The 25050-nt window shown below is 51.6% G+C and overlaps 2 protein-coding genes across 3 annotated transcripts in view; both read right to left on the bottom strand.

The window, feature by feature from the left end:
* Positions 1 to 25050, bottom strand: part of TIMM10B (translocase of inner mitochondrial membrane 10B) — a 236887-nt gene that overhangs the window by 181323 nt on the left and 30514 nt on the right. The window lies entirely within an intron of this gene.
* CCKBR (cholecystokinin B receptor) lies at positions 3771 to 14516 on the bottom strand. Of its 2 annotated transcripts, none has more exons than XM_083737019.1 (5): positions 14336 to 14516; positions 9350 to 9604; positions 8981 to 9236; positions 5532 to 5659; positions 3771 to 4670 (listed from the first exon to the last, which is right to left on the bottom strand). In XM_083737019.1, exons 1-5 carry the CDS (start codon positions 14463 to 14465, stop codon positions 4132 to 4134), a joined length of 1308 nt encoding a protein of 435 aa, XP_083593145.1. In that variant the 5' UTR covers positions 14466 to 14516; the 3' UTR covers positions 3771 to 4131. The 2 variants fall into 2 exon arrangements, with proteins under 2 accessions (XP_083593145.1, XP_083593146.1); XM_083737020.1 differs by having other exon boundaries at positions 9350 to 9601.

Genomic DNA, 25050 nt, shown 5'->3' with positions numbered 1-25050 from the left:
AGTCTCCTCTTTTCCAGGCTAAACATACCCTGCTCCTTCAACCGTTCCTCATCTGGCGTGGTTTACAGACCGCCATCTTGGTCGCCTTGGAAGGTGGTGGACTCTCCTTCCTTGGAGGTCTTTAAGCAGAGTTTGGGTGGCCCTCTGTCCTGGATGCTTCAGTTGCGATTCCTCATTGCGGGGGGCTGGTCTGGATGACCCTCGGGGTCCCTTCCACCTCTACAATTCTATGAGTCTATGGGTCATGCCAAGAGGACCTTCACAGCTAAAAATAGGCCACTGTTTCTTTAATGCTAAAAGAACTAAGTCAGCTGGTTGTGTTTGGTGTCTGTAAAAGCTGTCAGTCGCGGTTGGAGAAGACGACTTTTTAAGAATACAGTGGTATCTCGGGTTACATACAATTCAGGTTACAGACGCTTCAGGTTACAGACTCCGTTAACCCAGAAATATTACTTCGGGTTAAGAACTTTGCTTCAGGATGAGAACAGAAATTGTGATCCAGCGGAGCGGCAGCAGCGGGAGGCCCCATTAGCTAAAGTGATGCTTCAGGTTAAGAACAGTTTCAGGTTAAGAACGGACCTCCAGAATGAATTAAGTACTTAACCCAAGGTACCACTGTAAAAGCGGCAATACTCTGCAAGAATACTCTTTCTCATAGACTCTTTGAGGCAAAGGAGTAAAAAGGAGGTCAGAATCTTTTCTTTTTCAAACCCTGACAGGTTATGGGCCCCTTCCCGTCCCACAATCCCCACGGCCCCCTCCTGCCTCTCTCTGTGCTGGTGGATGACAGGATGCCAAGGCAAGGGTTGGCCATCCTTGCAGCAGTTCTTCTTTCTCCACAACGGGGGGGGGGGGGCTCTGGGCTGCAAGGAGAGGTGACAGGCAGAAGACATTCATTAGCCTGGATGCTACATGACTCTTCCAGCTCCTCTTAATGGACTTCAAAGATGGAGATAGATTTCTTTGACAGCTACAAGAACTGGATTTAAGATGCTGGCAGGAAACAGACGCAGCCTCAACGCTGCCAGGAGTCCTGACACCCCCTCAAGGAGCCGGGGGGGGGGGGCAAGCAGGAAGCAAGCAAGCAAGGAAGAACGGCCACCACAGTCATGTATCAGCATTTAGGAAACAAAGCAGAGGCTGACTCCACCAGCAGAGGACCTTGTTTTCTGCCCCCTGGAGACCCACCTGGCCTGGTGGGGGGCTTGCAGGAGGGGGGGGACTGGACCACAGACACCAAATGGGCCTGCTTGGTGGGTTTCTTGAATTGTACAACCCTCCCTTCTTCCCCAAGGAGCTCAGAGAGGCCAGCTTTACGCTGGGCACAGAGATAGTTGGGCCAACCATCATCTGACCACCCCTAGTGGAGAAGAGGAATTCTGGTGGGAGGGAGTTCCTCAGCTCACCTCTGTGCTGTGTAAGGAAGTCCTTTCTTTTCTCCATCTTGAATCTTCCAACATTCCCCTTGATTGGATGTCTCCTGGGGGGTGGGGGTGGCGGCACTGAATTTGCCCGCAAGGATCCAGCAATAGCATTTCCCAAGAAGCAGGGAGCGGGCAAGAAACCAGGAGGAGGAGAAGGAGAAGCTCTCAGTCCCTCCCTCCCTCCCTCCCTCCCTCCCTCCCTAGCCGGAAGGGGCACAGGGCAGCCTGGCATGGGAGAGGGGGCCTCCCCAGGGGGCCTCGTGCCGGGCCGCCTCTGCCCCTGCATGAACTATGGTCTGGCCAGCATTTGGGGAACTGAGCCCACTTGGTGTGTGTCTGTGTTGGAGAGACACCTCCTCGTTCTTTTTACCGGCCTCAGGTAAACATTTCTCTGGCAAACAATAAGAATGGTAACTGTGAGAATGATCAGGAGCGTAGAGCCAGAGAGTAAATCCTATTGAGCTCAAAGGAGCTTAGTAAAGGTAAAGGGACCCCTGACCATTAGGTCCACTCGCGGACGACTCTGGGGTTGGGGCGCTCATCTCGTTTTATTGGCCAAGGAAGCCGGCGTACAGCTTCCAGGTCATGTGGCCAGCAGGACTAAGCCGCTTCTGGCGAACCAGAGCAGCGCACGGAAACGCTGTTTACCTTCCTGCCAGAGCGGTGCCTATTTATCTCCTTGCACTTTGACGTGCTTTTGAACTGCTAGGTTGGCAGGAGCAGGGACCGAGCAACGGGAGCTCGCCCCTCTGAGTAAAAATGCTTCGGATTGCAGTGCAAGGCTGCCCAGTCTTGACACAGTTACCTGGGAGTAACTTCCATTGAATACCGTGGGAGTTACTTCTCAGTAGACCGTGTAAGGCTCCCTTTACAATAAAGCAACAAACGAATAAGGGAAGAATTGCAATGAAAGACTTTAGAATGGATGAGTGACCGTTTCCTTCTTCGTATCCCAGCTTTGCCATTTCTTTCACTTGGTGCAGGGATTTTATTTCCAGTATGAACAGAATTGGGTTTTTGCACCTGCACCACTTCTAATTATTCTCCGAGACGTGGAGGGAAGGAAAAAGGGACCCAGGGCTTCCTCGGATCCAATCCTAAACTAGGATGGCTTCTGCAATTCCAGGATTGTCCCTGGAAAATCGGGACACTTGCCAGTTTTGTGGGCATGCTGGAAATGTGCCCCCCCTTTCCAAAAGCGTAACTGGGGAGCAGGTGGGGAGTGTTTTCATTTCCTTCTTCTGGTGCTGAGAGGCTCCAGCAAGGAGGGCTGGGGGGGGGGGGAGCTGAGGCTGCCGGAGGCCCCACCAAGGCCGTTTCCATGCCACCCCCTCCCACCCCCCTCCGCTCACAGCTCAGAAAAGACACAGGAGATGAGCATCGCCCCAGAATGAATGATTCAACAGCCGCTGGCATATTTAAGTGGGGGAAGTGAGAGCCCTGGGGGTGGGGGAGGCAAGGGAAGGAAAGAGCAAAAATCCCACATCCCCAGGTATTTCTCTCTCTCACCCCCCCCCCCCCGGCAAAATCCAGGGACTGAGACCAGCCTGCCACTTTCTCTGCCACGCTGAAAGCAGGAAGGAGACACGAGGCAGATCACGTTGGAGAACCTTTATTTTCCGACAGACACAAACCATGAAAAAGACCCCTGACCCCCACTAAAAGGGGGTCTGGCGCAAACAGAAGCAGGGGGTGCGCAGCGAGAAGGGGAACAGGGAAAGAGACCCCGGGCCCCACTGCGGGGAGCAGCCTCGGGGGATGTGCAGAGTGGCAGGGTCTGCCTCACGAGAGGGGTGGCCCCCTTGCCAGCTGGCAAGCCAGGTCCCACGGCCAGCACAGGTGGCTTCCTGGGGGTGGCGGGGCGGGGGGGAGGCGAGGGGCCCAGCAGTTTGTTTTCCACCTTCAGCAGCCAAAGATCTTGGCTCAGGTGGAGGGGTGGGGGTCTCCTGAGAAGCCCCTGCCTGGCTCTCTAGGGGGTGGCCAGGGTGACGCGGGGACTACTGAGGAAAGGCTCTGCAGGAAGGCTGCTCCCGTCCGGAATGGCCTGCCAAGCCTGCACCCGAGGCCACTGATTTGGGGAGTGGGTTTCCATGTCCGCCCGCCCCCAGGGCAGCCCTGCTTCCCACATAAAAAACATCCACACAAAAAACCCCGAAATCAACAAGACGACAAACAAGCCAACCAAACCCCAGGCGTCCAGGAGGGAAAGGCAGCAGGAGGGCCTTGGAAGCAGAGCAGGTGTCCTTTTCTGAGGATGGGGAAACTCCAGATGCAGCAGGGAGAAAGTCTGGGGCAGAGGCTGCTTTTGGTGGGGGACGAGGGGGGACTAAAGGAGAGACGGGGGTGAAGTGGGGTGCATTTTCAAGATTAAGCTAAAGTGAATGGGCCCCACCTGCATTGTCTCAGGAATAGCAGAACTGTAGAGTGGGAAGGGGTCCCCGGGTCATCTAGTCCAACCCGCTGCAATGCAGGAAGAGCTCAGCTCCTCTTCATGCCCCTCTTGCTTTAGTCCCCCCCTGCAACCCCCCCCAGGCGGTTTCTGACTTACCTTACCAAGGTAAGGGGGAGCCAGGGAGGAAAGGTTTGGGGTGCCAGAGACACAGCCAAGGGGAGGGCGGTGAAGCCTCCTGGGGGAGGGCTTGCGAGGGAGGGGGAGGGGAGGGTCTCGGGATGTGGGGCAGCCCCCCCCCGGAGCTGTCCGGCAGGGTCAAGGGGGCCCGACGCTGCTGACGGTGGTGTAGCTGAACTTGGAGAGGGAGGCCCCTGTGGCCGTGAGCTCGTCCTCGGGGGGCCGGGGGCGCCTCCGGGAGCAGGGGGTGGCCCGGCCGCAGGAGCAGGTGGCGGCAAAGGCCTTGCGAAAGCGCTTGTTCATGAAGCAGTAGACGAAGGGGTTGACGCAGGCAGAGGCGAAGCAGAGCAGCTGGATGAAGGAGATGGGGGTCCCCGAGAGGGCTTGGTGGGCGGCCTGGGGGTCAAAGGCCCGCCAGGTGTTGACGGCGTAGAGGGGCAGCCAGCAGACGAAGAAGAGCACCACGATGGCCACCAGCATGCGCACCACCCGCTGCTTGGCCAGCAGCTTTGCCCGGGAGGTGTTGACGCGAGCCGCCTCCTGCTGGGCCCCGTCCTCGGGGGTCAGGACCGACAGCTCCACCGCGCCCCCCGCCGGCCGGGACACCTGGACGTAGCAGCCATCACCCTCCTCCGCGCAAGGCGGGAGGGGCTCCGCGGATCCCCCGTTCTGCTGGGCTGGGGGACACAAGGGGGAAGGGCGTGTGAGGAGGGCTCGGGGGAGCGGGGGACCCCCAGGGCCATCCAGTCCACCCTCTGCAGTGCAGGAGCAGAACATTCCGGGCCATAGCTGTCAACGTTTCCCTTTTTTAAAGGGAAATTCCCTTATTCCGAATAGGATTCCTCGAAAGAAAAGGGGAAAGTTGACAGCTATGTCCCGGGCAGATGACCATCTGACCTCTACTGGAAAACCTCCAGGAAGGGGAGTCCACCATCTTCCCAGAAGGTTTCTCTCCTGAGTTCTAGACAGAATCTCCTTTCTTGTGATTTGAATTGGTTGGTTCAGGTCCTCCCTTCCAGAGCAGGAGAAATCACGAGCTTGCTCCACCTTTTATGAGACTCTCCTTCCTTGGAGGTTGGATGGCCGCTTTTCAGGAGCTCCTTGGCTCCGATTCCTGCTTCCTTGGGGGGTTGGACTAGATGACCCCTGGGTTCCCTTCCGAGTACATCATCGTGACATTTCTAACACAGAGCCCGTCCTCAGGCAGAGCCAACAGGGTGCAGAAGTAACATGAGGAACAAGCTTCAAATCGTAGCTCAATAAAGACCAAAATGGGTTTCTGAAGCATCAAAACTGCTGGCGACTCAGTTACACCAGTCCCTCTGGCCACGATCTGAAGGTTTGTACAGATGCAGAGGTCTTGCGTGACACCTCAACAAAAATTTTTTTTTGGGGGGTGTATCCAGGCCTGTGCATCTTTACAAGCCCAGGGACCAGCTGCCCTGCCTCCCCCCCAGCTTCCGGCTTAGCTGATGAGCCCACCCCCAGTGACCCCCAGCCAACGCCCCCAGCTTTTCCTACCCCTGCCCCACACCAACCTTTGGCCTGCTGGGTGAGGTCCATCTCAAACTGGATGCCCCTGTAGAGCTCCCGGGAGATCAGCCCATAGGCCACGATCATCACCAGTCCTGGAATCAGGAAGAGAGTGACCAGCAGCAGGACGGACCTGGCCAGGAGGAAAGGGGAGACGGTTGCCCTTGAGAAAGGCCTCACTCTCCTCCCTGGATTTGCCAGACCCTCTTTCCAAAGTGCTCCCAGGTGCCCAAGGCAAACTCACACCCACAAGTACGTAAGCAGGACAGAGAGCAATACGGCAGCAATTGAGCCCCCCAGTCAGCCTTGGAGACCCTCTCAAGTCACGTCACAGGGAAGCCCTCTGCACAACCAGCCTGGCAAGTATCTGTTGAGCTTGCCAAGCAGAGCTGTCCATCTTCTGGGCATGGAGGGGGAACAGGTTGAGGAGCCAAGGCATTCAGCATTCCCAAAGGACGTCTCAGACAGGCCAGGAAGGGCCATTGTCAGGTACTGTCATGCACCTTGATGGAGAGACTTGTAAACAGGTTGGAGAAACAGGAACTCTGAGCATGAGCTGATGTACACGGCCAACCCATTTTGAAATGTCTCTAACATATTTGTGTGGGATGTGAAACACAAGAGCAGTCAAGTACAACCTTCCTAGAATGAACATGTTTACACATGGGGAGGAATGTCCAGCCAGCAGGTCAACTTCCTGTTTCCTTCTGGGCTGGGACAGATTTCCTCTGCATGCGACTAGAGGTGGGCGTGGCCTCACCTGTGCAGGTAATGATAAAAGCACAGGGCAGGGCAGCCATCTCTCTCTGTGACTACATACATTAAAGAAGCATCATCTGCTTAGCCAAAGATGCTCTCTTGGCTTCCAACCAAGAGAGGACAAAGGAACTGTCTCCTTATGAGATAGTTTCCAGGTATATGTTATGTTACTTTTCTAAGCTGAGTCTGCCTTCTGGGATCCGAGTGTGAACAGAATGATGTGTGAGTAAACCTTTATATACTTTTATAGAAGACTGTGTTGTGTCTTATCTTTTATGAGGGAATAAGGGGAAAATACCAGAATAGTTATTATAGAGGCTTTCGCGAGCCTGAGCAAACGCATCCGCTGCAAGTTTAAAAAGGGGAATGTTACTCTGCTAAATTGTGAACTTGTTTACACAAGTTGGAAAGGGTATAACCAGACATTATCTCCTCTCCTGCATCCCTGAACATTCCCACATTTTGATGCGGTCTTTCTGCGAGGGGCACAAAACACTTTCCCTCCCACTGGAATTCGTGGCCGTTCAATGAAGCTGAGTGTCGGATGATTCAGGATAGAGAAAATTAAACCTGTCCTCATGCAACGCAGAGTTAAACTGCTCCTGGATTCCAGTTGTTCAGATCCTGCTTCCCACAGACAATTGTTCAGCCACGGCAAAAACAGGATGTTGGACTGCGTTGGTCACTGGGATCTAACAGGCTCTTACATTCTTAAAGAGAGCCCAAAGGGTGGAAAGGGCGGAAAGCCACCACTCTGCCCGCCTCTGATCTGTGGGTCTTTGCCTTTTTCTGTACAAAATGGCTTTTTTTTAATTAAAAAAGGGCTGTGAGTCAGCAAGTCAAGAGATGGTACTTAGAGTCTGATTGATGGGCCCATCGACATTCTGCCCAGGGCTGCCCTCTCAGGCCTGGTTTACTCATTAAACCTGGCTCCTGTGCGGAGGAGCTAAAAGGAGGAGCCGTGCTCTTAATGCCGTTCGACACGTGTCCTTGTGGCCAGCAATTTTCTGGGGAGGCTTCCAGACCTCCCGGAAAGTGTTCCCTTCCTGACTGCAGCTTGAATAAAGGATCTCTTGTCCAGCAAGGTGCAGAGGCTTCCACCCAGAAAGCAGACAGGCGCTCTGGGGCAAAACTTGGGCTCATCACAACTCAAACTGCCCTAATACATCCATGCTACACCTCTTCCCATATGAACCTTCCCGGACCCTGAGATCATCTTCTGAGGCCCTTCTTCATGTGCCTCCTCCCCGAGAGGTGTGGAGGGTGGCAACAGGAGAACGGTGCCTTCTCTGCAGTGGCTCCCTGTCTGTGGAATGTTCTCCCCAGGGAAGTTTGCCTGGCACATTCATTATACACCTTTAGGCACCACGCAAAAAAGTTGCTTTTTAACCAGGCCTTTGGCTAATCTTATTGACATCCAACACCCTTTTAGAATGTGGTTCTTTTTGGGGGGCGGGGCGTTATTGCTTTTGGTTTGATTTTATATGTTGTGGTCTTGTTGTGAACTGCCCTGAGACCTCTGGGTATAGGGCGGTGTATAAGTTGAATTAATAATAATAATAAAAATAATAATACACCCGCCAAGTTTCCCTCTTGCACATTGCAAGATGTTTGGTGTGGGGGGGCTGGGCAAATGCTGCTGTCCCTTTGAGCAAGGACTTTGTGCCTGTCTCTGCCCCCCCGCTTCTCCCGTGGGTGCTCCCCCTATGGCTTCCTGGGGGCTTCCCCCAAATCTTTAAACCAGTGGCGCAAAGGAATTGTGCCTTCAACGCCCCCACTTTCCCCCTCAAGCCGCTGGGGCTGCAGCCTGAGCAGAATGAGGCCTCAGGATGAACGGGGCCCCAATCCTGCCATGTCTTTCTTCACGCCGCTGCAACTGCTCTGGTGAGAGATCAGCGTTTGCTGCTTGGGGGGGGGGAGCGGCCAGCACTTCCGATGACTGGATCTGTGCAAGGGGATAGGTGCAGGGTTTTTGCTTGGGGGGTTGCACCCAGGAACAATTTATATATTTCACTTTTTTACTTATATCCCACTTCAGCTTCATGGCTGAGTTGGGCTCTGAACCCTGGTCCCTTCTAGGTCTAACCACTACACCGCACTGCCTCTTAGGAGGCCTGTCACGCTCAGGGACCGTCCGCTCTGTGGGACATGGTGTCCTGCACACCGAGAGAAAACCCTGCCCTCCCCAACACTCGAACACATGGGCATCCCATGAGCTGAATGTCGGGAGATCCAGGACGGGTAAGAGAAAGTCCTTCTGCATGCAGCGCAGTGTTAGTCTGTGGAACTCCCTCCCTCATGAGGCAGTCATGATGGCTCTGGGGAAATGAATTCACAGAGGGGGAGAGCGCTATCGATGGCTCCTAGCCATGCTTCTGAAGACCAGTTTCTGGAAAGCTCAGCAGAGGAGAGTCCTCTTGGGCCCAGATCCTGCTTGTGGGTTTTCCCATTGAGGATCTGGTTGGCCCCTGTGAGAAGAGGACACTGGGCCAGACGGGCCCTCTTTGGCCTGATCCAGCAACCCGGGTTCTCCTTGGGTCCTCCTGGAGCCCCCAGTCCCAGTGGCAGTCTACCTTGCTCCCTAGGGGCATTTGGCCACTGGGAGGACTGGCTGCTGGGCCGGATCCGGCCGGGCTCCCCTCCTGCTCCCTCGCGCCAGGGCCCAGCGCTCTTCCCCCCACCGACCGCTCCTCACCAGGCCTGCTTGACGTTGCTTCCGGGCCAATTGTGGGTGCACTGGGTGATGTGGGGCTCTCCGGGCTGCGTGGTGGTGGTGGTGTAGATGGGGTAGGGTAGCATCAGGAGGGCCGAGATCAGCCAGGTGGCGGCGATGACGCGGTAGGCGTGGGAGCGGGTCTGCCAGACGCGCGACTGGAGAGGGTTGCAGATGGCGTTGTAGCGCTCGATGGCGATGGCGACGAGGCTGAAGGTGGAGACGCTGACCGCCATCCCTGGGGGGGGGGGGGGACAGAGGAAGAGGGTCAAGGAGTCCCGTCTCAGACCCAGGGCAGCCCCTTCCCCTGCCTGGGGCTCAAGGGCGCCCCCTCGGTGCCCCCCGGCTCACCCATGAGGTAGGCGATGGCCTTGCAGACGACCTTGCCAAAGACGAAGGTGCCCATCAGGCTGGGGATGAAGCTGAAGGGCAGGCAGAAGACGGCCACCATGAGGTCGCTGAGCGCCAGCGAGAGCAGGAAGGAGTTGGTGACGGTGCGCAGGCGCTTATTTGCCACCAGCACCCAGATCACCAGGACGTTGCCAAAGACGCTCAGCAAGAAGATCACCGAGTAGAGAAAGATCCGCACGGTCACGTCAAGGTCTGCTGCCAAGGGAGAATAATAATAATAAGAATAAGAATAATAATAAGAAGTTATCATTTATACCCTGCCCATCTGGCTGGGCTTCCCCAGCCACTCTGGGCGGCTTCCAACAAAATATTAAAATACAGTCATGTAGTTTAAATGATGTGATGAAGAGAGGAGGGGGAGAGGCCAGGGGGGCCCTCCTGCCCCAAATGAGGGGGGTGGTAGAGTCGGCGGAAGAAGATTGGAAGAAATTTAAAGACTATTTACAGAAATATTGCAAAATTAATGAATGTTAGAATGCTGTCGGATAGAAATTAAGTGGTTTCCAGCTGTAATGCTTTAGGAGAATATGGAAAAAAAGGTTTAGAAACAGGTTAAAATTTATTGATAAGGATTTGCTGAACTAACAATTTGAATTGGAATACAAAAAAGGGAGGTATGAGGAGGTCTGGGAAATAAGTTAATGAAAAATAAGTAATGGAAACTTTATGTGTTTTTTAAATTCTTTTTGTTATTTTTTTCTTTTTTCTTTTTTCTTTTTATTTTATTACTATTGAAAACTTTAATAAATATTCTTTAAAAAAACACACACAAAATGAGGGGGGTGGTAGCAAAGCTGGCCGGCCGGCCTGGCCCCAGAGAGGCCAGTCAGGAGCTATGGGGCTTATGCTACCCCCAGGGATTCTGTGGCTGTGTTTTCTGCATTGCCGGGGGTGGACTCGATGACCCCTGGGGGTCCCTTCTAACTCTACAGTTCTAGGGTGCTTGCAGCTTCTCTGTGCTGCAGCCTGGGGGGGGCTCTTTAGCAATTCCTTGGGGAATATTATAATAATAATACTTCTACCCCCCCCCCCTTCTGACTGGGTTGCACCAGCCATTCTGGGCAGCTTCAAACAGGTGTAAAAACATAATAAAACATCAAATTTCCCCAAACAGGGCTGCCTTCAGATGTCTTCTAAAAGTCAGATAGTTGTTTAGTTCCTTGACATCTGGTGGGACGGTGTTCCACAGGGCGGGAGCCGCCACCAAGAAGGCCCTTTGCCTGGTTCCCTGTAACTTCACTTCCCGCAGTGAGGGAACGAGCAGAAGGCCCTCAGAGGAGGACCTCCGTGTCTGGGCCATAGCTGTCAACTTTTCCCTTTTCTTGCACGGAATCCTATTCGGAATAAGGGAATATCCCTTAGAAAAAGGGAAACATTGACAGCTATGGTCCGGGCTGAACGATGGGGGTGGAGATGCTCCACCAGGTCTACTGGGAGGAGGCTGTTTAGGGCTTTCAAGGTCAGCGCCAACACTTTGAATTGTGCTGAGAAACATAGTGGGAGCCAATGCAGATCTCTCAGAACCAGTGTTATGTGGTCTCGACGGCCAATCCCAGTCACCAGTCTAGCTGGCGTATTCTGGATTAATTGCAGTTTCCGAGTCACCTTCAAAGGTAGCCCCACGTAGAGCGCATTGCAGCAGTCCATCCTCCCTCCCTCCCTCCCTCCCAGACAGGGGCGGTTCTGGATCCAGTCTGCCCAACTCTCCATATCCTGCGTGTGCCACCCACCACCCTGGGGTGTTATTCCCTTTTCTCTTACCTGCCGCTGCCTGACCTTCTCTCAGCACCTGCTGGCAGCTCCCCTCGCCCCCCTCACCCCTGCCACTCCAATGCCCACCTCCCTGCTCTGAGCAGGCTGCTGGCACTGCTGCTGCCCACAGAGGCCTCACCAGGCCCTGAAACCTGCGGAGGCTGACAGCTGGCCTCCCCTGGGAGTTTCCTGAGGGTGGCTTGTTTCAGAGACGGGCCTTGCCCACCCTCGTGCCACCCATCCCAGAGGACCCAGGCGTCCTGCTATCCTTGCCGGACGCCTCTCCAGGTGTTGCTTCCTCTGCTTTCTCCCAGGGAAGAGGCCTCTGTTTGCCAAGGTACCTTTCTGCTGATAAGGATGTGTCAGCCGGCCGTGACATGCAGAGATGGGAGCGGAAGGCAGGAGGGAGGGAGCAGGCAGTGCCAGCGCCAACAGCCCCCCCCCCCCAACAGGGGTTTGCGTGTGTGGAGAGCTGTGTGCACACCTACACAGAGACAACCCGGATCTTCCTTTCTCTCTGCCCCTGCCAAGGACATGCCTTCCAGCTGACCCTCCCCCAGAGGGGGGAAGACCCCTGGGCATGACTGCCTGGCACTCCCCCCCCCTGTGCCTCTGAGACCCACACCCTCCACCTCCCAAACCTCCTGTCTGAATTAATGCAGGAGGGGTTAGGATCACAGCTGTACCTCGGAAGTCGAATGGAATCCGTTCCGGAAGTCCATTCGACTTCCAAGACATTCAGAAACCAAGGTGCGGAAGACGTCCGGCTTCCAAAAGAAGTTCAAAAAAACCCTGAACAATCACTTCCGGTTTTTGATTGTTCAGGAGTTGGAACGTTCGACTCCCAAGGCGTTCGGCAGCTGAGGTACGACTGTACTTTTGATTATTATTTATTAAATTGGAGGCTCGCTTTATCTTGCCAAAGGCAACTCAGAGTGGCTTAGAAGCAAGCAAGCAAGCAAGCAAGCAAGCAGAAACCCTCCACAGAGATACGTTAAAATAAAACGAAGAACATGTTGAAATAATACCTTAAAGATACATTGAAAACACCGTACCTGTTCTAAGAGGTCACAGAGAAACACAAGCCAGAGAGCTGGTTAAAGAGGAAAGTTTTTGCCCAGCATGAAAGCCATGAGATGATTGTGGCAGGTTGAGCCTCCCCGCCGAGAGCCTTCCGTAACCTGGGATCTGCCTCTGAAAAGGCTGTACCAGGAGGGAGTCCAACTCTCTTTCGCAGAAGGGAGACTGAGGGTCATCTAGACTGACCCCCTGCAATGCAGGAATCTCAGCTGAAGCACCCATGACAGGCGGCCGTCCAACCTCTGCTTCAAAACCTCCAAGGCAGGAGAGTTCACCATCTCCCGAGGGAGACCACTCCACTGTCAAACCATAATAAGTAAATGACTCCTGACGTTTAGTCGGAATCTCATTTCTTGCCCTTTGAATCCACCAGTTTGGGTGTTACCCTCTGGAGCGGCAGAAAACAGCCTTGCTTCACCTTCCGACTAAACATTAGGAAGAACTTTCTGGGAGTAAGAACTATTTGACGGGGGGGGGGGCGGACTCCCTCCCCGAGAAGGGGGCAGATTCTCCTTCTGAAGCAGAGGTTATCATCACATGTCATTCTTGTTATCAGTTTATTGATACCCTGCCTTTTCCCCTGTTGGAATGCAAGGTGGCTGACGGATAAAATAAAAACAGCCAAAAATAGTCATTAAAACAATTAAAAATAAACATTAATAGAATAAACCTGTCTGTCTGCCTTATCTACCTAACTAGTGCTTTTTTCTTTAAAAAATTGTTGAGGGGTACTCTCATTTTGTTTTCCTTTTATCTCCCTACTTTATAGAGGAAAACAAATTGAGAGTACCCCTCAACAATTTTTTAAAGAAAAAAGACTAGATAGATAGATAGATAGACAGACAGACAGGTCACGAAGAGTCGGACACGACAAAACGACTAAACAACAACAGCTCTCATTTTCCTACTCATATTGAAATCCTGCCCCTCAATGAGGCCAAACTAAGATTCACAAAATATTTTGGGGTATGCGTCCCCCCCCCAGAAAAGCACCCCCCCCTCTCTCTCTCTCTCTCTCTGCTATTTTAAGACATGCAATTGTAATGAAACCAGCAGGGTCCCAACCCTTTCATTAAAAGGTCTTCAGCTACCAGGGAAGGACAACCGCGAGGGAGCCAGTCTAGCTTCCCAAGAGATTCCTGCATTGCTGGGGTTGGACTAGAGGACCCTTGGGGTCCCTTCCAATTCTACCATCCCAGGATTCTAGGGGGACAGCCCTTCCGATATTGGAAGATGGCTATCCCGTCTCCTCTCGGTCTCCAAGCCCAGCTCCCTCCACGGTTCCTCCCGCGCCTCCTTCGCACACCTTCCCTGCCGGACTCGAGGGGCCCCTGTCACTGTGCTCATGCTCTTACCCGCAGGAGAGAAGCCAAGCCCCCCCCCCCGCCCGAAAGCCACGCAGAGAAGAGAAGCCAGGGGTCCAACCCGGAGGGACACGGCAGCACCCAGGCCACAAAAGAACTCTGTGCATGCTCCGAAGTCCTCCAAGGACCGGAGGGAATGACTGAGATGGACTGCCGAGGGGGTGTCAGGACCTGCAAAGGGCAGAAAGGGAGGCTGGAGGACCCGATCCAGGGACGTGGAGGCGACACCACGTGGAGGCGAGGGGGTCTCCCCGCTGCCTCAAACACGGGCATGGGCTGGGGAGGCTCCAAATAGTTGGGTTGGGGGTTTCACCAGAAAACAGGGGTCTATCAAAAGGCACCCCCTATTTTCTGGCGACAGGGGTCTCCTCTAGGATGCTGAGGGAGAAAGTCCATTATCCTCCCCAGCGCCGTTGGGGCTGTGTGGAATCGCGGGTGGGGGGCGCTTCAGACTTCCCACGCGAAAAGCGAGAGGGGGTCCCCGGAGGAACGTCCCCTTTGGGGGTGTCCCAGGCAAAAAGGGAGACGGTGATGGGGGCTCCCACCCTCTCCTTTAGGGGGATCTTGCGGGGTGGGCGCGGGAGTTCCGCGGCCGAGATGCGCGCGCGTGCGCGCGTGGCGGGTGGATTCCGGCATTAGGCTCGCCGGTACTGCAGAGAAGGTGGATTTTTTTTGGGGGGGGGCTGTCCCGGTTCACCGATGCCTTGGGCGGGGTCCCCTTCCTGCTCACCTCGGGCTCCGCGCGGGGGTCTCCGCGAAGCGTCGCAGCCTCCGCCGGTCCCGTTCCAGACGCCGCCGGCCGAGCCGTTCCCGCTCCGGCCGCAGAGCAGCGTCTCGTTGAAGGGGCGCGGAGCCTCCATCCCTGGCGGTCCTCCGTGCGGGCGCTCAGCGGCGTGGCGTCGCGGGCAGCAGCCCAGGCAGACTGACGCCCCCTCCTCGCCCGCCCCAGCCGCCGCCGCCGCTGCCTCCGCCCCCTTCGCTCGCCGCCGCCGCCTCTGCAGCCGCCCGGCTCAAGGCTGCTGCCACCCCGAGCCTGACACCGCGCGCCGCCGGCCCAGCAGCGACCCCTGACGGCGCACGGGGGCCCTGGCTGCGCCCGGGAGCTGCGGTCCGCGGCGCAGGCGGGGCGCTCTGCACATGCCCCGGCGGCGGGGGCGGAGCGCAGGCGAAGCACAGGCTGGCAGAGCGGGAAGGGAGCCCAGGGGTCATCTAGCCAACCCCCTGCAATGCAAAGGAAGGAGGGCCGCTCTGGAACAGCTTGGCGGCGCCCTTGAGCATGGGCAGAGTTCGGGGCCACGGACACTTTTCCCGGGTGGGCCGCACCCCGCGCCCCAGGGCATGTGCGGAGTGCCTTGATCCCCAGGCTCCCTGGCATCAGGAGCCCCCACCCCTGCGCGGGCCAGAGCTCCACCTGCTGGCCCTCGGGCTCCTCGAGGGGGCGGGGGGTGGGTGGCGTCTCCCGGCAGCAGCCCCGAGCCGAGGCACCGGACCGCCCCCCTCCCCGCTGTTGACACAGGTGGTTGTTTACCTGGCCGAACGGCGGTCAGGTACGTGCTGCCTGCGGGTCCGAGCGGGGGAGGGAGCCTGGGATCCGCAGAGGGGGGCTGCTCCTCCCTCGAAGCCTCCCAAGGTGCCCCCCCCCCGATCCGAGAGGGGAGAATTTTGAGAAGTGCAGCTTCTCTCGTTCCTCCTGGTCCCCAGTCCCCCTCTCCCTCGGCTCAGCCTCCCTCGCAGGGTTGTTGTGGGAAATCCATGAGGAGCTGGAGAATCCCCTTGCTGCGCCCCCTTGAGCTCCTGGGAGGGAAAAGGCTGGCTATGAACGCAATAAAGAGAGTCACAATTCTCTGCTCCTTGCGGGGGGGGGCGGATCCCTCTCTGTCTCTTTGCGGGGGAGGCGCTGGCTTTCATTTGGCAAAGCAACGTTTTCAGGGCGGCGGAATTGGGATCTGGGCTTGCCGACCACGCAGCCGGACGTGGAGGGAGTGCTGAGCGGGGAGATGGGAGCCTCCTGGAATAGCAATAAAGGACCGCAGGTTCTCCTCCGATGCCCGGGGGGGGGGGGCGGGGGCTCTGCGCCTGCTTGGCCTGGGGCTGTTCACACTTTCCCTTTCTTGGCTTCCCCTTGAAGCTGCCTTTTGATGTCTCTCTCTGAGTTTTGGAGAGAGGGATGAAGGGAGATCTGCGGGGGGGGGGGGAGGGGGTGATCTCCTCCTCCTCTGTGCAGAGGGTGGCGGCTGCCACTAGGAAAAGGGGGTCAGTGAAGGCAGAAGATGCAGCCCTGCTGGCAGGGGCTAGCAGGAGGCTACACGGGAAGAGGGGCTGGAGTCTGGCTTGAAAAAGGGGGGCAGTGATCTGTGGGGAAGTGGGCCAGTCGGGAGGCAAGCGGCGGAGGCAGGGGACGCTTCAGAGCTGGAGGAAGAGGCAGGGAAGGGCCAGGGGCTTCCCCACCTTCTCCTGAACCTCCGTCTCCCAGAACCAGGAGGGGACTGAAGAGGGAAGGGCAGAGGGAGCTTCCATGCAGGCGCAGTCTCTGGCTGTGAGGAGCGTAAACGGAGGGAGGGAGAGTCGCCCCTGTTGTTGCAGCTGCTCCACAGAGCGCAGACCTGGGAATAGCTGCATCCTAGCTCAAAGCTACCAGCATGAGTCTGACCAAACTGCGGGAGGCGATGGAATAATAATATAAAGAAATAAAATTTTATTTATATCCCGCCCTCCCCAGCCGAAGCCGGGCTCAGAGCAGCTAACAGCAATAAAAGTAACACAGCATTCTAAAATCAATTCATTCTAAAATCAATTCAAAATCAAAATGCTGGCAACCATTGAGCTAGAGTTCTGTGAGGATTGCCGAAGGAGGGGGTCAGACTGTGCCTCGGCCAAAGGCCTGGTGGAACAGCTCTGTCCTGCAGGCCCTGCGGAAAAATGTCAAGTCCCGCAGGGCCCTAGTCTCTTGGGACAGAGCGTTCCACCAGGATGCGGCCTGAGGAGGGCGTCCCTGAAATTGCAGAGTTTTGAGAAACTAAAAAGTAAAGTACAAGATTGGCTTCATTATTATCAGATAATGGAGGCTTATAAAATGGACAAAAAAATCGGATTCCAGGTGGAAAAATCGAAATTAGAAACAGAATTGTTAGAACCTAAAACTAAGAATCTGTCTAAGATGTATAACTTGCTGCTGAAATGGAACACTCAGGATGAAACTGTGAAGTCTGTTATGATTAAATGGGCACAAGATGTCGGATATAACATTTTGTTTGCTGACTGGGAACAGTTATGGAACACCGGTTTGAAATTTACGGCATGTAATGCCTTAAGAGAGAATGTTATGAAAATGATCTATAGGTGGTACATAACTCCAGTCAAGCTTGCAAAAATTTACCACTTACCAGATAATAAATGTTGGAAATGTAAAGAAAATGAAGGTACATTCTTTCACCTCTGGTGGACGTGCCCAAGGATTAAGGCCTTCTGGGAAATGATATATAATGAATTGAAAAAAGTACTTAAGTACACTTTCTTGAAGAAACCAGAGGCCTTTCTTTTGGGCATGGTCGGCCAATTGGTGCTAAAGAAGGACAGAACCCTTTTTATGCACGCAACAACAGCAGCAAGAATACTGATTGCGAAATATTGGAAGACACAAGATTTACCCACTCTGGAAGAATGGCAGATGAAGATGATCGACTATATGGGACTGGCAGAAATGACTGGCAGAATTCGAGACCAGGGAGAAGAGTCGGTGGAAGAAGACTGGAGGAAATTCAAAGATTATTTGCAGAAATATTGCAAAATTAATGAATGTTAGAATGTTGTTGGACAGAAATTAAGTGGTTACCAGCTGTAAAGTAAAAGTGGAGTAATAAGCTAAAATAAGTTACAAATAAGTTATAATAAGGATTTGCTGAATTAAGATTCGAATTGGAATACAAAAGGGGGAGGTGAGAGGAGGTTCGAGAAACAAAGTAATAGAAATAAGTTTTGGAAACTATACTTGTTTTGTTTTGTTTTTTCTTTTTTGATTGTGTATTTTTTGTATTTCTCTATTTTTGTATTTCAGTTTTTTGTATTAAATTGGAAACTCTAATAAATATTTATTAAAAAAAATAAAATGAGGAGGGCGTCCCTGACGGAAGAGCTCCTCCAGGTTGCACTTCCAGGCATGGATTCCTAGAGTCAGAATTGTAGAGCTGGAAAGGGACCCAGAGGGTCATCTAGTCCAGCCCCATGCAACGCAGGAGTCACAGGTGAAGAATCCCTCACAGGTGGCCATCCAACTTCTGCTTAAGAGCCTCCAAGGAAGGAGAGTCCACCACCATCCCAGAGAGACTGGCCACCAGAAAGTTCTTCCTGATGTTTAGTCCGAATCTCCTTTCCTGCCCTCCCATCTGGAGCAGCAGAAGACAAGCGTGGTCCCTCTGGCAGCCCTTGAGATATTGGAAGATGGCTCTCCTCTCCGTCTCCTCTTCTTCAGGCCAAACATACCCAACTGCCTCAACCGTTCCTCATCAGGCTTGGTCTTCATTTTTTTTTTTAATAAAATTTTTATTAGGGTTTTTTACAGAATAGATTACAAAGACAATAAACAACCTTACTTTTATCTCAACAGAATTTCATAACTTCTTTGGACTTCCTCGCATCTCCCACTGCCATTTTCATCATCATAAATTTTTTCCAAGCAATTTATCATCTTGTTTGCAAATTTTATAACCGCTTATTTAAATATAGTCCTCTGAAAATTTGTTTCTCTTAGTCTCGCTTTACATCCAATTCCAATCCAATTTTGTGATGGCCAATTATTTATGATCAAACATCCTACTTAACTTTCCACCAAATCACAATATTTTTGTAAATAAGTCTTGAATTTCCTCCAATCTTCTTCAACCCTCTCTTCTCCCAGGTCTCGAATTCTGCCAGTCATCTCTGCCAGTTGCATATAGTCCATCAGCTGCATCTGCCATTCTTCCAGCGTGGGTAGATCTTGAGTTTTCCACTTCTTAGCGATAAGTATCCTTGCTGCTGCTGTTGCGTACAAAAAGAATGTTCGATCCTTCTTTGGCACCATCTGGCCGACAATGCCCAAGAGGAAGGCCTCTGGTTTCTTAAGGAAGGTATACTTAAATACCTTTTTCAGCTCATTATATATCATTTCCCAGAAGGCCTTCACCCTGGGACAAGTCCACCAGAGGTGAAAGAATGTTCCTTCATTTTCCTTACATTTCCAACATTTATTGTCTGGCACATGGCATATTTTGGCAAGTTTAACTGGGGTCATGTACCACCTATATATCATTTTCATTACATTTTCCTTCAGAGCATTACATGCCGTGAAGTTCATCCCCGTGGTCCACAACCTTTCCCAATCCTCAAACATAATGTTATGCCCAATATCCTGTGCCCACTTTATCATGGCCGACTTAACCATTTCATCTTGTGTATTCCATTTCAACAGCAAGTTATACATTCTTGAGAGTACTTTAGTCTTAGGTTCTAACAATTCTGTTTCCAACTTCGATTTCTCCACCTGGAATCCTAGCTTTTTATCATTTTTAAAAATTTCTTGGATCTGAGCGTAGTGTAACCAGTCTCGCACTTTGTCTTTCATTTTTTCCAAACTCTGCAATTTCCAATTATTGCCCTCTTTCTCTATTATTTCCCAATATTTCGGCCATTTGGCCTCCATATTGGGTCTTTTTCGGGCCTTGGCCTCCAGAGGTGATAACCATCTTGGCGTTTTATTTTCCAATAGGTCTTTGTATTTTGTCCAGACATTAAACACTGCTTTCCTGACAATATGATTCTTAAAGGCCTTATTGATCTTAACTTTATCATACCATAAGTATGCATGCCAACCAAATGCATTGTTAAAACCTTCCAGATCTAAGACATCAGTGTCCTCTAGAAGTAGCCAGTCTTTTAGCCAGCAGAAAGCTGCGGCTTCATAGTACAGCCTTAAGTCTGGCAGGGCAAAGCCCCCTCTTTCTTTCGCATCAGTTAATATCTTAAACTTAATTCTGGGCTTTTTGCCCTGCCAGACAAATTTAGAAATATCTCTCTGCCACTTCCTGAAACACTCCGTCTTGTCCACAATTTGCAATGTTTGAAACAAAAACAACATCTTAGGCAATACATTCATCTTAATAGCAGCAATTCGGCCTAGCAAAGAAAGCTTCAATTTTGACCAACTGTCCAAGTCTCTCTTAATTTCAGACCAACATTTTTCATAATTGTCCTTAAATAGACTCAGATTTTTTGCTGTTATGTTTACCCCTAGGTACTTTACTTTTTTAACCACAGTTAGTTCTGTTTCTCTCTGAAACCGTTCTGACTCTGTGTCTGTCAAGTTTTTTCCCAACACCTTAGTTTTCTGTTTATTTAGTTTGAAACCCGCTACCCGACCAAAATCCTGAATCAATTGTAACACTCTTTTTGTACTAGATTCTGGCTCTTGCAATGTCAAAACAAGGTCATCTGCAAAAGCTTTAAGTTTATATTGTTTCGCTCCGATCTGAATCCCTTGCACCAACCGGTCCCCTCTAATCAAGTTCAAGAGCACCTCCAGGACAGAAATAAACAGCAAGGGGGAAATCGGGCAGCCTTGTCGTGTCCCTTTTTCAATCTTAAACTCTTCGGTAACCACATTGTTAACTATCAGTTTTGCCTTTTGTTCTGAGTAAATCGCATCAATCCCATTTTCAAAACCCCGCCCCACTCCCATTTCTTTTAAATTCCCCTTCATAAATTTCCAAGAGATGTTATCGAAGGCCTTCTCCGCGTCTATAAAAATTAAAACTGCTTTGGTGTTAATATTTGTTTGCAAAAGTTCCAAAATGTCTATAATGTTCCTTGTATTAGCAAACAAGTGTCTTCCTGGGAGAAAGCCTGCCTGGTCTTTATGAATTATCTCATTTAAAACTCTTTTGAGTCTTCCTGCCAAAACATCAGCAAATATTTTATAATCCACATTTAAAAGGGAAATGGGACGGTAGTTCTTAAGTTGTGTCTTTTCAGTTTCTGATTTTGGTATCAATGTGATGAAAGCTTCCTTCCACGATTCAGGCGCCTTCTTTCCCTCCATAATTTCATTGCTGACCTCCATCAGTGGTTGAATCAAATAGTCACTTAATGTCTTATAGTACTTGGAGGTCAAGCCATCTGGCCCTGGAGACTTGCCCAGCTTCATATTCTGAATGGCATGTTCTATCTCTAATCGTGTTATTTTACTATTCAGGAGTGATCTATTTTCTTGTGATAGTTTTTTAAGTCCATTTTTCTCCAAAAATTTTGCAATCTCTTCCTCATTTTGTGGCCCTTGAGTGTATAATTTCTTAAAATATTTCTGGAAACATTTTCTAATTTCCACCGGGTTCTGAATATATCTTCCTTCTATTTCCAAATTTGTTACTATGTTCAACTTTTGTCTCTTCTTCAACTGCCAAGCCAGCAGTTTCCCACATTTGTTAGCCGATTCAAATGTTTTTTGTTTCATTAATTTAATCTTCCATTCTATTTCCTGATTTATCAGTTTGGAATATTGTGCCTGATGAAGTTTAATTTCTCTCAAGATCGGCTGTGACTTCGGGTTTATTCTTAGTTTCTTCTCTAACTCTTTAATTTTCCCCAAAATCTTATCCTTTTTCTCATTTTGTAGTCTTTTCTTTATGGCGTTCTGTTGTATCAAGAACCCTCTCATCACAGCTTTGCTTGCGTCCCAGATTGTTCTTTTTTCCACTGCAGTGTTCAAATTTATCTCAAAATAGTCCTTTATTGTTTTTTTGGCCTTCCTAATAATCTCCTGATCTCTAAACAAGTTGTCATTCATCTTCCATCTAAAGGAGCCGGTTGGTAATAGTGTCATGTCCATTTTCAACGCGTTATGATCGGAGCAGGTCTTTGGGCAGATTTCCACTTTCCTAACCTTAGGAGCCAGACCTCTAGAAATCCATATTTGGTCAATTCTTGTCCAAGTCAGTTGGGCTTCAGAGAAAAATGTTCCTTCTTTCCCCAAGGGGTTCTTTGTCCTCCATATATCAATCCAGTCCATGTTGTCTGTCATTTCGAAAAAGGTCTTTGGTAGTCTGCCCTCTTTCGTAACCTTTTGGCTTTGTGACCTATCCATGTTCGTTGAGACGATCCCATTCATATCTCCCATCATGATGATGTTATCGTAGTCCAGATAGTCCAGCATAATCTCATGCAACTTCTTATAGAATTCTGATTTCCCTTCATTTGGAGCGTAGATTCCTAATATCAAAATTTTCTCTCCTTGGTGCTGTATTTCAATTGCCAAAATTCTTCCATGTTCATCTTTAAATAGAAATTTTGGTGAGAGGCTCTCCTTTGCATCAAGGGTCTGAAGACCAAGCCTGATGCAAAGGAGAGCATCAGGCTTGGTCTTCAGACCCTTGATCCTCCTGGCTGCCCTCCTCTGCTCCCCTTCCAGCTGCTCAGTACCCTTCTTGAACCAGACAAAGGTCTCTCTGATCTCAAAAGGATATTAGATTAATTCAAGGAGGAGGAGACAGTGTAATGGCTGGACTAGGACCAGCATCACCTGCACTGACCGGCAGCTGCTCTCCAGGGTTCGGGGGGGGGACATTGTCAGCCCCCCTGGAGATGCCGCCCTGGATGGAAGACCTGCATGCAAAGCAGATGGTCCAATCCTGTGCTATGGAGACCCCTAGCCTGCCTGGGAGGATGTGGGGCTGGTCTCCCTTTGGGAATGGGGCTGCAGGAAGAAGGAGGTGAAAGGCAGAGGCAGCCCAGCTGCAGGCGGAAGGAGGAGCATCACCAGGTGGGCCCAGGTCCAGGTGAGGGGGTTGCCACGGTGACAAGGACCCGCCCTCCTTTGTGACATCGCTTGCTTCTCCTTTAAAAGCCACTGACTTGTGGGTTAGGAGTGGGCGAGAGGAGGAGAGAGGAGTTGGTGGTGGTTGGAGAAGATAAGGAGAAGAGTTTGGTTTATTGTTATTTTTCCAGTTTCTTATTTTGATTTTGATTTATTACTTTTATTTGATTCATTTTATTTTATTTATTATTTTACTTTTTATTTTAACACTTTTGTTTTACTTTTTGCTTTTATTTTTTGCTCAGCTCCTCCACACTCTTTCCATGCCTTCCCCCTTTCTCTCCCCTCTTATCATTTATTATGACATTCCTAGCCCACTTTCCTCCCAGGGTTTCAAAGTGGCCTCCATGGTTCTCCTTGCCACCAATTTTTATCTTCTCAGCAGCCCTGCCAAGTAGGCCAGGCTGGCCCAAGGTCCACCAGGGAGCTCCATGGCTGAGTGGGGATTCAAACCCTGCTCTCCCAGGTCCCCCTAGTCCAGCCCTCCAACTGCTACACCTCTGCCTAGCTCCATCTTGCATCTCTCCAGCTGCCCAACACCAACGGCCTTCTCCCCCTTCCTGGGGGTCTCTCTGGCTCCAAAGAAGTCTGCACCACCTCCCTCAGGTTCTGCTCCTCTTCTGGGACCCCTTGAGACTTGGAGGTCCCTCCTAGGGGTCTCCTCCCTCTCCAGGAAGGGCAAGGGTGTCCTAAGAAGATGAGGCAGAGCAGCCCTTGAACGGCTGGCAATGCTTCTCTTTCCTTTGGGCTGGAACGTTGGATATAGCAAGGGATATGGCATAGCCGGAGAAGGGGCTTCCGCCCAGAGCCAAGGCCAAGCAGATGTCTCCAGGAAGCCCACCAGCAACAGCCCACTCCTGTGGCCTGTCCTCCCTCCATGCTAGACTCTAGCTGGAAGCTCAGGACAGCTAGGTCTGATTATAACCAGAGATACTCTCCTCCTCCTCCTCCTGTGAAGAGACGTGACCCCCGTTCCAAACTGGCAAGTCTGTTGTCCTTGCTGCATCTTGTGGCTTCCAATTTCACCAACCAATTAAACATTATGAGAATAAGTTCCCATCCATGTTAATAATGACCCAAAGCTCTCCCCTCTCCCTGTTTATTTCATTTGTTTCATGAAATTTATACACTGCTTGACTGCATGAATGAGGGAGCCAGGCTCTCTGGGTCCTGGCATGGCCGTAGCTCTTGAACCCAGAGCACTTGGGGCCTCCTTTCTCTCTCTGCCAGCCCTTCGTGCTCTGGGCTGCCTCTTTCAGGCTCTGATGATGCCCTTTCAGGTCACTGAACTGCAGAGAGACAGAAGGAATTGGTCACGATGGGCCAGCAAGGATCAATTAGGTTCCACATACGTATTTCTGTTCTGCCAATTCAGCGGTGGTTCCTTGTCTTCTCCAGAGGCCCCTCCTCACATACAAACACCCCCCAAGAATTGGGGCTGCCGGCTTCTGAGTCGCTCTCTCTGCTCGTCTCTTCTAGGATCAGGTGCTTAAGGCGCCTGTTCAGACGCTGCAACAGGGTGGCCCCCCAGCAAGGCCTGGAGCAGCCCGTGGCACCAGGTGAGCAAGTGGCCCTCCTTTTTGGGACAGAGGAGAGCAGGAATGGGCATGGGGGGCAGCTAGTCAAAAGGTAAAGGTAAAGGTACCCCTGCCCGTATGGGCCAATCGTGTCCGACTCTAGGGTTGCGCGCTCATCTCGCTCTAGAGGCCGTGAGCCGGCGCCATTCGAAGACACTTCTGGGTCACATGGCCAGCGTGACGAAGCTGCTCTGGCGAGCTGGCACCAGCGCAGCACACGGAAACGCCTTTTACCTTCCCCCTATAAAGCGGTAATATTTATCTACTTGCACTTAAGAGTGCTTTCGAACTGCTAGGTGGTGTTACAGGAAAGTCCGAGGGCTCTCTCTTGGACAAATGAAGACACCGACCAGAGCAATTCAGAGCAAAACAGCAGCCAGTAGGCTCGGTCTTTATTTAAGAAAAGACTGTCGCGACAGGACTCCCACCGCCCACGAAGTGAAGCAAGATGGAAGCCCCGAACAAAGGAAGACCCTAACTTTTATTAGTTGCTAATCCCCAAAGCTACACCCCCCAGAATTACATCATATTTACATCATGATTACATTAAAGTTAGGAGGAGTCGAGGAGGGGCTTCACAGGTAATCTGAGTGCCCTGACACCTGGCCGGGGTCTCCTCTCCCCTCCCCACATGAGTCATTTTAAAGACAAAAGAGAAGGGCGAAGTTTCCTGCCCCCTGAGGGGAATCCGGTCAGAGTCCTTTGTGAAAGTCCGTGCGGAATACACTAAAAGATGCAAGTTATTGTGTCACAGATAGCCTTCTGTCTGAGCCCATCACGATGGTAATCAAGGTTATCACGTCCGCCGCAGAGTACGTGACCGCTCGGTCGAAGGATTATGGTTGCCATGTGTCAGGTTACCCCCCTTTGATAGTCCTTGTAATATGTAGTCAAATAAAAGTGGTCCGATGAAAATCCGATGTACGGCTGATTTTTGGTGAATTTATAAAGAGTATGGTCCTTGAAGTTCAAAGTACTTTCACTTTTCGGAAGCAACTTGCTACATTTTGATTAGATCAGTCACGG

The sequence above is a fragment of the Podarcis gaigeae genome, assembly GCF_964106915.1.
Source record: "Podarcis gaigeae genome assembly, chromosome: 4".
Lineage (NCBI taxonomy): Eukaryota > Metazoa > Chordata > Lepidosauria > Squamata > Lacertidae > Podarcis > Podarcis gaigeae.
Note: the sequence above shows the minus strand (reverse complement) of the source record. Positions and strands in the feature narration are given on the sequence as shown.

Coding starts and splice junctions, on each gene's coding strand:
- CCKBR (XM_083737019.1), bottom strand. CDS start 14,465: ATGGAGGCTCCGCGCCCCTTCAACGAGACGCTGCTCTGCGGCCGGAGC. Junction 9,237..9,349: donor GGCCATCGCCTACCTCATGG/GTGAGCCGGGGG, acceptor CCCCCCCCCCAG/GGATGGCGGTCAGCGTCTCC. Junction 5,660..8,980: donor AGCAACGTCAAGCAGGCCTG/GTGAGGAGCGGT, acceptor CCTCCTGGCCAG/GTCCGTCCTGCTGCTGGTCA.